Here is a 14113-nt window from a genome sequence, read left to right as displayed (position 1 = left end):
CAGCGAGGGAGGGGAGAGAGCCCCGCACCGCCAGCTCCGTCTCGCACGGCGCTGCCACGACCCTCTGCCCGCCGGGGCTGCTCAATCTCATCACATCACATCACATCCCCGCCCTGCTCCTCGGGCACAGAGCCCGCGCCGTGTGCGACTCGCCCCGCTCCCTGCCCGGCCGAGCCCACAGGTGGCAGCCGGAGCGCGCCCGCGGGGACCGACGGGCCGGGCCCGCCGCTCGTCCGCCACGACCGCCCCGCAGCACCCACCGCCCCGGGAGGGACCGAGGGGAGGCGCGGCCCCGCCATTCCCTCCTCCAACCCCCCCTGAAAGGGAATTCCAGCGTAACAAAACGGGGGGGAAAAGGCGCGGGGGCCGCGTACGCGCCGGAGCGGCGGCCAGACCCTGCCTCCTGCGCGGACACACGGCGGGATGGGCCGGAGGCGGGGGAAGCGGGATGCGGCGGCAGGAGCTGGGGATGGGATGGGATGGGATGGGGATGGGATGGGATGGGATGGGAATGGGGTGGGGCGGGATGAGCCGTCGGGGGCCGGGCAGCGCCCATGGGGAGGGAAGGGCAGGGGCAGCCCGGGGTGCTGCGCCCAGGTCGTCTCCCCCGGTACCGTTTCTGTGCGTCGCCTCCTCTCCGGATAAGCACGTTATTTTCCAGTGATTGTTTCACAGCTCTGCTCCAAGGAAGAGGTAATTAAGCTGAAATCGCTGTTTAACAGCCCCGTGTCAGAATTCTCCGAGCACAGCCCGTGCGCTGTCCTGGAGCGGGGGCGGCTCGGTGGGTACCCCCTGACCCCAGCCCAAGCTGTCACAGCATCCCCTTCCCAAAACCCCTCAGCAGGCAACGGTAGGCAAGAGAAATTTTATTTACGAAAGATGTTTCAATGAAAATTTCTTAAAAGTTGAAAAAGACAATGCAAGTTTACGGCAGAAATGAATTAAAATATAACAAATTGCACAAAATAGTAACACTGATCATACAATATTTCAAAGATTAACAAGCATGTGCTAAAGAAACTGTAGAGTCTAGAAATACCCCAAATATATCTAGTTTACAATTGCTGTACAAAAAGCAGTTATAAATACTTCACATCTAGAAAAAATACACAGAACCTTTGAAATAGACTCTCCCTTACATATAAACAACCTTTGTAGAAAAAAACAAAAACACCCAATACAGCCCAATCCCCCTGCTCCAAGATATGTTTGAACTAGTACTGGTTAGCACCAACATCTTAGTGTGTCACAAACAGGAGTTGTTTTGTTTTTTAAAAAATAATTTTAGTGTTCAGAATTTACTTAAGACCAAACAGAGACTAGAAAAGATAACACAGTATGGTACATTTATAATTTGATGGGAAATGAGTGCAGTACAGAGGAGGTGGAAGTTGAAAACCCACGTTGCAGTCAGAAGTACAGGGTGGTTTATGTGGTTCTCATTCCTACAGGACTCCTGTTTGTGTCAGCAGTGAATTGCTTTGACCCTGATCTTTCAAACAGTTCCGTGCATGATTGATGAAGCCAATGCCAGCAGTATCAGGCCTTTTAATCTATTCATTTTCTTGCCGTGTCAAAAGTCAAAGCCCTTTTGAAATAAGACACCTGTTGTGAAGTTGCAATAACTGAAATGCATGTTTCCCTAGAATACCTGTATGGAATTGCACTGAGAAGAAAAAATAAAATATGTTTTCTAAAAGGGAGTCCACGAGAGTTTATTAAAGACAACCTGGCAGGCTCAAGTTTATGGTAATGCAGTGTTTCTACACACAGTTTTAAGACTAGGACAATTATAACTCTTTATAAAAAAATCTACTAGCTTTTCTTGTTAATATTCACACCAATTTATTTAAGTTAGTAATCTGCCATTACAGGAGCATAGCACCAATTTAATATTTATTGCTGTCGTGTATCCCTACAAATATATTTTCCCAAGGTATTTACAACTGTACAGATATTCACAAAAGTGCAAAATTAAGACTTTATTCTGTGTATTCCTTGTGTTGGGTGTGTTGAGTCCCCTGCACCACCGTGATGCTGCCCTGCCTTATTGCTGTGTGGTGGGAGGTCAGAACACCCTGACGTGAGCACAGCGAGCTCCAGGGGGAGTTGCCAAGCACAGTCTCCTCTCCCTCCTCACTCCACGCTCACCTTCAGCTCCATCCCGTGCTGCAGCCCCCTGGGATGTGTCCCTAAACGTCGTTGGAGCCTTGGCTGGCACAAGAGGAGAAGCTGTCATACAGGGAATCACTCAGGGATTCCAAGTTGTCCGCATCCTGCCGACCCGAGCTAGTCAAGGAAGCTGCTTCTTTCTTCCCATTTTCTTCCTTCTGTCCTTCAGCCTTGTTCAGACAGTTCTTCTCTTTTTCTAATAAAAGGACATTATTGCTGTTAAATTTATTGAGAGACTCCAGGGAAATTCTAGATACTCTGTTCTGGGAATCTTCTTTTGTTTCTTCAGTTTGCTTCAATTTCTGTAAAAATAAGAGAAATGTTGGAAGCACATTCCTTTAAAAGTTATCCTATTGTACACCATTAATTACCATCTTTCTAAAGTTCACAGGGTGAGAGGAAATAGATTGTTAGATGCTTAAATAACTGTTAGGATTAAATAGAACATTAGTGTCCGTTTTAGGATAAATCATAACTTTAATGATTCTGCTAAGACAAGTAGGACTCCATTTATGTAACACTCAAGTGCTATTAATGTCCTAAGCAGCAGACCCTGGCTATGCATGAGTTAAACATCTCCAGCATCCTCACAGCAGTTCAGATCTTCTCCTGCATGAATACTTTTGGGGGTATGTTTAAACAGGTATTTGTTTAAGTAAGTTAAAGTAAAAAAAAGTGCAGAGGAGAAAACAGCATTTTCCATAAATTAGGGATGCAAATGAAACTTGCTGGGGAATAGCTTCACATTTTGCATGTATAAGCCTATTGATTTCCACAAACCCAAACCCTCTCTAATAGACAAGAAAGCAACAAGACAGGAAATTGCAGTGAACTGGGCCAATCCCCACAGACCAGAATCAATCAGATATTGGCCAGGACTTCTCACAGAAGTGGTGTCATTCTGTGGGAACACTGGGCGATGTATTAGCACATTGTATTAAAAACACACAGTGGGGTTGTACCAGAGTAATTGTATCCCTTTGTTAGCTACTGGTATTTTCAATCAGAGATCTGACCAAGGAATCATTAGGGAACTGTGTGGGGAGCAGCTCAATAAAAATGACCTGCTGTTCATATCCAGAGGGTTTCAAAATCTGAGTAACTAACTCCTCTTACAGACCGTGTTACCAGAGATAGATGGGATAGCATTCAACATTTTACAATCAACATTCAATGACCTCCTGGGCAGATAAGGTTCAAGCATTCTGAGATATGCCATCAGAGTGCAAAGCCATTCCTCATTTTTGGTACTGCCATCAGATGGCAAAGACAGAATCAGTAAATTACTGTAAATCCAAGGCATCAACATTTCTGTTTAGCTGGAAAATGAGATGGCACTTTAAGCACACTGAAGATATAGCTTGGGCAGATGTGTGGATGCTGTGGGTCATTACATGTGCAGTTGTAAAGGGTCCTTAGAATTTTCTGCAGAATTCAAGCTTCAAGTCAGTGAAATGTTGTGCACACTGTGCTGCTTCTCCTTGGAAATCTCTGGCGAGAGGAAGACAAATTGTTACATTGTTTGATTGCTTGTTTTGATGGCTACTTAGATAAAAATTGAAATGCCAGTCCAATGACTGTTTTTGCTTTGATCTTGTCACATTTCATAAGATGACAATGCATGGATTAGATTCCTATTTTTGGAAAATGCTTCAAACAAACTTAAGCAAAGCAACAGGAGATCCCAAAGTCTTAGCAAATGAACATTTTCTGTTTGGTGCATTAATTAATCTTGAGTCTAAAAGGTTTTAGGGAATGTTGTGTTGGATTCTAATTTTAGATGACAGTTAAAACTAAGGTCTTCAATATCTGCAATTAAAATGTTTTCTGAGATAGAGGAATATAACCCTTGGTAATGGGAATGAACACAAATTTAGGACCCTACAATAGAAATTTTTCACAATATCTCCTTAAAATGCTCTCCCCTTTGCCCTCAATTGCAATACTGAGAAAGCTGTTTCACTTCTATGTAGGCCAGATGAGAATATTCTCAGCCATGGCATCAATAACACGTTAGCACTTTTTGCTTTTCAGAGTGCTAAGCCTAAAATACTTTATTATATGGCAGACTAAATGATGGTTTTTTGTCTTTAATTTTCCCACTTCACAGCTTTTCTTTAGATAAATGGAAAGTGACTAGTTAGCACAGGCTTGGGACTGCAGGACTCAATACTGGAGTCAGTAAGGCCTGTGATAAAACTCTTATTGATTCAAATGGAGCCAATTTCAACTCCTGGGCAGGAGGAGCACCTGGAGAATCTGCAGGACAGAGCAGTCTGGGTGAGGCATCACAATCTGAGGAGGATTTTGGCTATCCTATGAAGGATGGATTTACACATCAGGACAGACCAGACTGAATTCATTGGTATATTCTGCATATATGCAGTATCAGTAGTGTTTTTACACCCTTCAAGCACAACCTAGGCTACAATCCTACTTTAATCACACTCTAGTTTCTCATTTATTTTACAAAGTACTTTAGAGAAACTGCAGGGAACAAAAGTACTCTAAAAATTATAAGCAAAGGCATTGAATCAAGTGAAATTGAAGTGAACTGAAGCCCATCAGAGAAAACTTTTGGCAAAAGATCCTGAGTAGTGACCAGTACATCTACAATACATCAGGACTTAAATGAAAAACTAATTCTAACAGTGGGAGCAAAATTTATTACCAAAACAAGAAACAATTCAGAAATAAGTTATGGGTATTTTTTTGGACATAGAGTCATCCTTATTAGGTGTGCTCATGCCCAGTTACATCCTTCTGTAAAAAACCCTGAAGCTTCCTTTCTTTAACATGTAGAAGAAAACTCATATGAAAAATAAAACTTTAACCAGAGATATTAATGCAAGAATCTGCACAATCAACACATAATTTTCTCTCACAATTACATACATTCCTAGAGCTAGAAAGTCACTGGTCATTTCTTTAACCTTGGTGTCTGTCAGAATAGAAATGCTAACCCAAGTTAAGAATTTTTTCTCTAGTTACTATAGATACAACTTATAAAAAATTACCAAAGAGTGTTTATTTAGATTCATCCTTGAATAAGTTTCTTATTATTCATGGCACTCTTAAAAGCTGTTAGATGAAACAAAAGGCAAAACCAAAACAACTATTGTTAGAATTTGATTGATAAATTGTGTATGTGGCATCTTTGGGTTTTTTAATGTAGATTTGCTGTTGACTGCAGCAGAGTCACAGCTGTAACAAAGAACAAGTGTTAGCCCAAAGATGTTGGCATTGTTTATTTTAAAGTAATTAGTTCATTAATGCATTTGAGAGTCTCACTGAAGTGACTCAGCAGCTGTTTCGGCAGAGTGGAACACGAGGTGGGTGTGTTCTGCACCCAGGAGGGCTGGGTGAGATTGGTAAGGGGTGTAGAGAGCACCTCACCTCTCAGCCACGTTTTCCACTCAGATCTCTCCCGTGTCAGGAGTGGCTTTCTGTGTAGTGAACAGGGGTTTTGTCACCACAGCAAAGAGCAAGACTCCTGATTTTGCTCAGTGCTGCTACAAGAGCTAAGATGGACCAACAGCCCGTGCTTGCTCTCACACAGGATCCTTCTCAGCAGTAATGCTTAGAACCATTTCAGCCCCCAAGTGTTGACTTTGCTGCTGACTGTTCTGATCTGTTCTGTGAACAAGGTGAGTGCTGCATTTGCTGGGGATGCTCTATGGTTTCCTAAGTATTAATTAAGGGAAAAGACAAGAACATGTAGTCAGAGATTTTGGTCTACAACAGACAGATAATAGGAAAAAAAGAAAAAAAGGTTCAGTGCAGACAAGAACTGTAGTTTTCACAGTGCCTCTGTACCAGCTCTGCCCTATCACCCTAGAGCAGATCAATGCTAGTTAGCTTCTTTTACTCATCCTAAGTGTATTTTTGTATGGAAACTCTCTACCATTATGGCCTTAGGGTATGGGGAGCATTTGTTGCTCTACTCCACTGTGTAGGTGCAGAGCTTCCCACAGCTGGAGCTTCTTACCTGCCCAGCATGGGGTGCCTTGCACCACCTGAGAGCAGTGACCAGCTGTCAGAAGAGGAGAAACTCCTCCTGACATACACATTCATCCATCACAGGCCACATCACTTTGAAATAAACCCATGAGTCATGAATCAGAATAATGTTTCCTTGCTGGCAACATCCTAAAGGGAATAACTAAAACCCATTAGTGATGTAATAAAATCTGGCATGTCACTTCAAGCACAGCAAATTAGGAAAACAAAACTAGCCTGCAGTTACACTGATCCATTATAAATAGGTGTTATTCCTACATTAATACATCAAATTAGGTTTTCTACAAACTGCAAAAATGAGAGGTTACATGTGGGTAGAATGCCTTTTCAGAGCTGTGTGATCAAGGAACAGGAAGAGCTGCAGCCCTTCTGAGCAGCACAAGGATTCCTCAGGTGTGGTGGGAAGGAGGAGAGGCAAGGATGGGCTGGTTCACAGGCACAGAGGACCCCACACTCGTGTGCAGGAAGGAAAGCAGCAGCAAGGCCATTTCTTGAATGTGGTAACACACAGAAGCTTTGGTTATCTGGAGGTCAGGCTATGCTTGAGTCCCACCAGAGCCCAAAAATAGCAATGAACCATTCTGCAGGATAAATGTATTTTCCAGCTGTCTAAGTTTAGTTAACCAGCACTTTAAAGAGCTCAGAATCAGTTACAAAAAGGAATAAAATGAACTTTATTTATGTCTCTCATGCATTGGGCAATTTAGTTTTTAGATTAACACAAAAGCAAGAAGGGCATTGCTTCAAGTGAAGTATAACTGCAAAACACTATTGGGTAAAAACAACAAAATTGCTATGAGAATTAAACATAGATCAGCAAAATCAATACTTAATTGTGTAACTCAAGGTCTTTTGTTTCAGATCTGATCTCTAATAGAAGATACAAAGTATGTTCCCTTTTGTTTTTTTAGTTATTGCTCATAACTTCATTGCAAGGGAAAACAATTTTCTAGATTTTACTTTTTAAAGATTGCTTGTTACTCTGTCTGCATATGCTCAGGGTAAGTTTGATCCCAGGAGCCACTATTTCTTATTTTAAATTCACAGTTCTTCCAATTTAGCTGTCCTCTGACTCCTGTAACTGCTTTGTATTTACGACACAAGGGCTCTAAGTGGGATGTGCTGTTGCAGCACCACAGGCTGCTCATACATAACCTGTTTAGGGGGACAATTTTAACACATTCACAGCTTCTTGTAGAGCAGGGAGGTACAGGGCAGTTTTCTGGCCAGAGATGCACTGCTCTCATCAGAAGTACCTTCTCACTGAACTCTCCGGTGTCACGCGGCTGTTTGCAGTAGAATGTCACATGAAAAGGGCTGGGCAGAGGCTGTCTGTCCTCCAGCCAGGACAGAATGCCATGCAGGCTCTCTCTGCAAGGTGAACAATCTCCAGATCTCACTGAAAATCAGGTGAACAAGTAACGCTCTGCAGTGAAAATAGTTACACAGCCACATCCAGCAAACTACAAAGGTGAGAGCTGTAACTGTGTGACCTCTGCTGCATTACAGCTGAGCTAAAAATGGGATGTTTGAACCTCTTTCTCTTTAAAGCTTAACTTTAAATAATAAGATAAGCCATGCTCTCCATTGTACATTGTCAGAAGCTTTCATATATTTTCTGGACTGACAGTAAAATAATTTCTGAAATAATGAATCATTTTTCTTTTTTCTACTTGAGCAGAAATCCCAAAATTATTTTGCTGTAGCAGATAATGACATTCTCAGAGACACACATCAGATTTCCATGATAAACAATAAGTGCCAGCTTCTTTTCTGTTAAAAAAGGCATGGCTAGGAAGCATTTTTAAGTTAATTAGTATGTTCAGCAGCTGACAGGAAAGCCAGATATACATTGGTATGCATCATCCCCTGATGGCATCATGGGTAATGTAACCATGACTATGTAATCAAAGTTTACCTGCTGTATTTCAGAGTATAAAAATCTACACATAGATTTCAGTATCACTTCTCATGATCCTGAATTGTAAGTGAATTACCTCAGAGGAAAAGCAGCTCGTTAGCACAAACTGTGTATGATCCACAGCTGCAGAGCTGGACAAAACAGCTACTGCCTCCTGAGCTGAGGAGTTGAGACTTATGTTGTCTATAGCTTGAATTGTTGTGTGGTTTTAAAGGAGATAAAAGAATTCAGTTTAGTGAGCTTTGAAAAGCAGAATTTTCATAGAATGATGAGATGACTCAGTACATTCAGCATTCTAATGCCAAGGTTATCATCCTCATGCATGAATATTTCCTTGACATGACAAGACTGTTTGACCTGATTAGGTTCATACCAACCCTCTTTGAACTTTGGCATAATTTAATGAACCAGGATGTTGAGGTCTGAGTTCCCAGGCTTTCTGCCTTTGTTCAGGTACAAACTGAATGGCAAAAATGCTGTTTTTTCACAGTGCCTCAGAATGGCCACTGGCTGCATCACTCTGCATGGACAAAGTTTATTTAAAAAGGAATAAAAAAATACAATTCTAAGTGACAATACCTTGGAAAGTGATAATGGTGCTGGTGCTCAGCCAAGTGTGTTGAGGCAATGTATTAAAAAGAAAAGCAATTAAACACCAGGACTTTCTCCAGAAGGCAAAGCACAGCCTCACTCTGTTCACATTGGCAGAATCACCAATTTTGCTTCTCACAGAGGGAATCTACCCACTAAAAGCAATTCTTAGTGCAATCAAAAGCTCACCACAAGGCATTAAGGAAGAAATATCCATGGTGAGAAAGGAAGCTGTTACTCAGTTTTTAGAACCTGATGGACTGAAAATGAACAAGAGATGTACAGGATTCACTTAACTTCTCAGAGATCCTTTTAGCTGTACTTGTAGAGGGAGTTAAATAGCAAAATTTTTTTTCAATCTAGTGATTGAAAAAAAACAGCAATGAAAAAAAGTCACACTGAAAGGTAAGATTGGTGACAAAGGGACTGAACTTGACCATTTGAAGGTCAGTACTCTTCCTTGACAGAATTGTATGAAGGGTTATGTTGTCAGTGAAAACCAAATGGTACTGGAACTATGCAGTCCTAAATAACTTCACTGTTTCGGTTTTCATCACTCTGTATTTCACCTCACAGAATTTAAATATACAGAGGTTTGTCCTACTGAATGAAAGTAGTTATCCTCTCCTTGATGAAAGTAGTTGTCCTTTTCTTGATGAAAGTATGGGTGATTGCTTCAATAAAGAAAGGGCTTTGTACAAAAAAGGGGCTACAATTTTATCCTAGACTAAAGGTTTAGTTTTTTGGGTTTTTTTAATTGGGATACTTACATGGATCTGAATCCAGGAAAGGAAAAAAGTACAGCTTGAGGCTGTTTTTTTTTTTTTTTTTTTTTTTAAATCCAGTACCAAATGCAGTTCTTAAAGATACAGGTTCTATCTCTCATTTGACTGATGAGAAAAAAATCCTCTCAAACTTGGTAAATGCAGGATTGTACTCATATAACATATAATCTCTGATTACTGACATTTTCAGTAATCAGAGCCATTTTTTAATGGCTGAACTATTCTCAGAGTCCTGTTCCTGAGTATTAGCTGTGTTCTTACCTGTCTTCATCTTCCACCTTTGGCTTTTTTGAATAAGACAATTCATTTTGGTAGTTACAAAGACACTTATCCCCCTCTCTCTAGTGATGCCTCAGCTCCTGGCCTGTAATGTCTGTATGTCATTCACCCAGATTACTGGAACTGGAAAAATGGAATTGCACGCCAAGACTGTACTGCCAAAGGTAATTGCAAGTGGGTAGGGATTTTCCTCACTAGTAACCCTGCCTTTTGTGCACTGGACTGGATTCATAGCCTGTGAGCATCCAGCTGACCTGTGGGTAAAAAGACAGAAGCAGTAGAAAGAGAAGCATGGAATAACAGGACTGTTTAGCTTGGAAAATACCTTTAAGAGCATTGAGTGCAACCACTGAAGAAGCAAGATTATGTGGCAGGATCAAGAGGAAATCAAGCAGGATGACAAAACCTTGTAGGAATAATTCTCCCAGCTATGAAGACTGGCTTGTGGTGGGCATTGAGAGGGCTGTGCTGTCAAAGAGTTCAGTGAGCATCAACCTCTGCTGGAAGACCTGCAGAGGAAGGAAAGGGAATGTCCCTTCTTGCAAGCCCTCAGAATGATTCAGGGAGGTAGTTTAAACAAAGTTCCACAGCAAATAGGGCTTTTTTTCACTTTTAGCCTCTGAGGAGGAACGAAATTTGGGAAGAGACAAACAATCTTTCCAGACCCATCAGTTCCCCTCTCTGTGACCACAATGCTCAGCTGCTGCAGGGGGAGCCTTCATGTCCACAGTGCACACACATCAGAACTAAACCTCTCACCAGGAATGCACAGGTCAACATTTTGGAATTTGGAAACAGGGTCTTCTTCATTCTTAAAAAAATTCGGAATTAGCTTGCTTAAACCCCAGTCCAAAACCACAGTTTATTTTAGGGGCCTGAAGCTGACATTTCCCTTTCCACTACAGATTTTAATCAACTCTGCATAGCAGAGATTTTTTACCTCTGATGATTCTAACCAACACCCACTGCCCTTTCTTTTCCCTTCTGTGACTCCTGCCTTCTGAAAGGCATGAAGGAAACCCACTGGGTGTGCCCTCCTCTGCACCTTCCCTAAGTGAGGGTCAGGGGCTGGGGCTGCACTGGGATAAATCCTCAGGAGGAGCAGGGGAAGAGGGCAGAGCCCAGGCTGCCTTCCCAGTCAATCTGTAGCAGCCTGAACCACATGCACACTGTTTTCTGACTCTGTGCAATGAGACTAGAGAAGTTCCTTTGCAGTCAGAGAAAAGTGGGACAGGATAGATGCAAATAATGATGCTGGTTACATGACTGCACTTGTCACCTCTCCAGCTGATGGCATGAGCTGAGTTCCAGCACTGATTCAAACAAGGCATGAATTGCAGATGGAAACCTGTGTTTTAAGTTGATCTGCTAACAAATCCTACATAACAGTACAGTCATCTACACGGACCTTCTAAATTTATGCAAACAATTTATCTCTGCTGTAGGGCAGAGTATTTCAGGGACAGCAGCACAACACGCACAGAAATCCAAGACAGAGTTTCAGGCACAGGCTGCAGAACCAAATTAAAGTAGAAGGATAAATCCTCTCTTGCAATTTTTAGTTCATTTCAGTACAGCAAGTTGTATCAATAAAAAGCCTATAGTATAAGTCAGCTAGAAAATAAATGCTGTGAAGGATGTTCCATTTTATGTTGTTGGAATTTGATTAGTGATTAGTCCTGGTGGTTAAACCCCATGGGAACAGTAATCAAGGGTTCTCTACTGCAGTTCTGCAACAACAGGAAAACACTCTTGGCTCATGTCCTATTCCATGATGGGATATTAACCTAAAATCTAATTAATATATGAATGAATTACATTTCTAGAAACATACTATATTATAATCAATTTTAAGTGAGTTCCTAACAGGAGATAAGATGAAGAAAAAGCTGTAGAATTACCAGAGGCTGATAAATTCTGTTTACTGTGACTGATGATTTTTATGGAGGATAATTTTACAATCCATCAAACTTTTGTCAGTTCAAGAATCATGCTGCCAAACGTATGCAGTAAATTAATTTTTAAATTTACATATTTATTAAAAATCTTATTGAAAACAGCAGGAAGTAAGCCTTGTTTGAATAATAAAATAACTTGTTATTCTACTGGAAAGAAAACAAAAAACCCCCAACCTTCTATTAAGATGATTTTATAGCAAGGCAATAATTATAAACAACTACATGAATTAGTTAACCAAACACTGCATTAAACAGCCAACCCAAAAATTAATCAAGAATTTAGAAAACCTTTTGGAAGATTATCAGGTAAAAAATGCAATTTAAAAGCTAAGAAATTCATGGCTGAGTTTCAGATGTGCTGGAGGACAGGTTTTCCAACCCAGGCCTGTTGGATTCCTGGGGAGTGCAGGTCCTGCCTGGGGCTGAAGGTGCTGAGGAGGAAGGGATGTCAGCAATGCACATGGCCACAGAGAGGTGCCCACTGGGATGTGAGATCTTTGCTCCCTTCCCTGCAGATTTCTTTGGCTGCTCCTGACACTGGGGCCAGCCACTCACACTCTTACAGCCCCTACTTTGTGTGTACAAAATGCACACTGGGGTACGTGCAGGGAATAGGCAATTCCTGTCTGAAATGCTGATAGTCCTTTTCTAGCTCTAAAGGATGCTCAAAACCAAACACTTTCTCTATTATTAGGAGAATTAAGAATTAGAATGATTAGAAATAATCACCATTAAGCAGAGCAGTGCAGGGCACCAAGATGACCACGGCTACAGATGCAGATGGAAGCTCCTACAGCCAGAAGATTTATACATGCTGAACTTGCCTCCTCACTGAATTAAAGCAGTGATATCCATTTTGATTAACATGCATCTCATCTGGCTGTGATCCGAGGGGAATTTCAGGTAATTTATGGATTTAGATGTGTTTACTTCATCTTTTAAAACGAGTACATCTGTTTCTGGTCATGAGAAGCTCTCTCCTACTTGGTGGCCCAGGCAGGCATCCAGAATGTGTCCCACTGGGACCTGGCAGGAGGCATCAGGGGCTGAAAACTGTGAGGGGCACAGCCTTGAAACAGAAAACTCAAGCACAAGTGCTGGACAGACCTTTGCCTTTCCACCTCCAGCTTCCCTGGATACCAGCAAAGCTCAGGTTAAGCACGGAACAGGACCTGAAAGGGAAGGAGCTGTTTGTGCTGAGCCCACCTGGGCTGTAAGAGGCCCTTCCTGGGTTGTGAGGTGAAATTTTGGCTTTTGAGGCTTTTTCAGAGAAGGAAGGCACAGTGAAAAGACACATTGGGAACCCTGGTTTTGTGGGTTCTGACCCCCTTGTCTGGCTGTGAGCAAACTCTGCTGGGTATGACTGAAGAAGGAATTTGGTGTGGAGAAGCAGCATAGGCTCCTGCTCCCACAGTGGGCTTCCTGCAGGGGAAGAATAGGGGTTTGTTTGCATTGACTTCACTGCAATTTCTGTACAAAAAGAGAAGTGTGTGAGGTGACAGCTGCCACGTGACTGGACCTGTTGGACAAATGCTTTAGGAGATTTATTGACCTTAGCAATGCAGAAGTGTTACTGCAGCATCAGTGCTGCAACTGCAGTGAGGTACTGGTGATACAGAACATGTTCCTATGCCTAAACCCAGATTGTAATATTGTTAATATAACAGGCCACTAGGAGGACTAAAATACAACTGGAATTCATGCAGACACACTGTACAGCTAATGCACACTCATTTTTGAATGCCCAAAGATGATACAAACAGAAAATCAGGATGAAAATACAGAACAAAGCAGTTGCCAGTCCCTACTAGTGAATGAATAATCTGAAAAAATGTTGCTGAAAATGAGCAGGCATTTAATATTTACTAGAATTAAAAAAAAACCCCAAACACCCTTTTAAATGTTAATTTCTTCAATATCTTAGATTATTCAGGATTCAAATACTTATAAGAATGGAACAAAGATTTCCTCCATGCACAGACATGGTTAGAGCCCTGTATGGACAGCAGGACTGCTAAGGTGGTAGAGTTCTGCCCATGCAAAACTCATTGCAGAATCAGGATGTGAATTTGCTCCTGACATTCAGAAAATTCCTCATCAGAGGAACAATGTGTTTATGGTTGGCCCTCGTAATGCAAGATCCCATCTTGAGCAAGAATGCTTGATGAGAATATTAAGTGATAATGATTATTTGCTTAGTGCTGCTGTGGGGCCTTCAAAACTCTCAAAGAGCCTGCTAATAGTACTAGATTAAATTCCAAATGCAGCTGGAAGGTATTATTTATATTCTTTATTTAAAAAATGGGGAATTTAATAGCAAGAGAGGCTTAGCAATTTGGACATTCAGCCAGAACATCATCCCTATCTCCACAGTCCTGCACTCCTGT

At 41.7% G+C, this 14113-nt stretch overlaps 1 protein-coding gene across 2 annotated transcripts in view; it reads right to left on the bottom strand.

Annotated features, from left to right (window-relative positions):
• Positions 1 to 853: 853 nt before the first annotated feature.
• Positions 854 to 14113, bottom strand: part of NCKAP5 (NCK associated protein 5) — a 351387-nt gene continuing 338127 nt past the window's right edge. For both annotated transcript variants that reach the window (XM_059852591.1, XM_059852590.1), the window contains one exon: positions 854 to 2474. In XM_059852591.1, the coding sequence (XP_059708574.1) occupies positions 2193 to 2474 (282 nt within the window). In that variant the 3' untranslated portion in view covers positions 854 to 2192. The remainder of the gene's footprint in view (positions 2475 to 14113) is intronic.

The sequence above is a fragment of the Haemorhous mexicanus genome, chromosome 8 (genome assembly GCF_027477595.1).
Source record: "Haemorhous mexicanus isolate bHaeMex1 chromosome 8, bHaeMex1.pri, whole genome shotgun sequence".
NCBI classification, from domain to species: domain Eukaryota; kingdom Metazoa; phylum Chordata; class Aves; order Passeriformes; family Fringillidae; genus Haemorhous; species Haemorhous mexicanus.
Note: the sequence above shows the minus strand (reverse complement) of the source record. Positions and strands in the feature narration are given on the sequence as shown.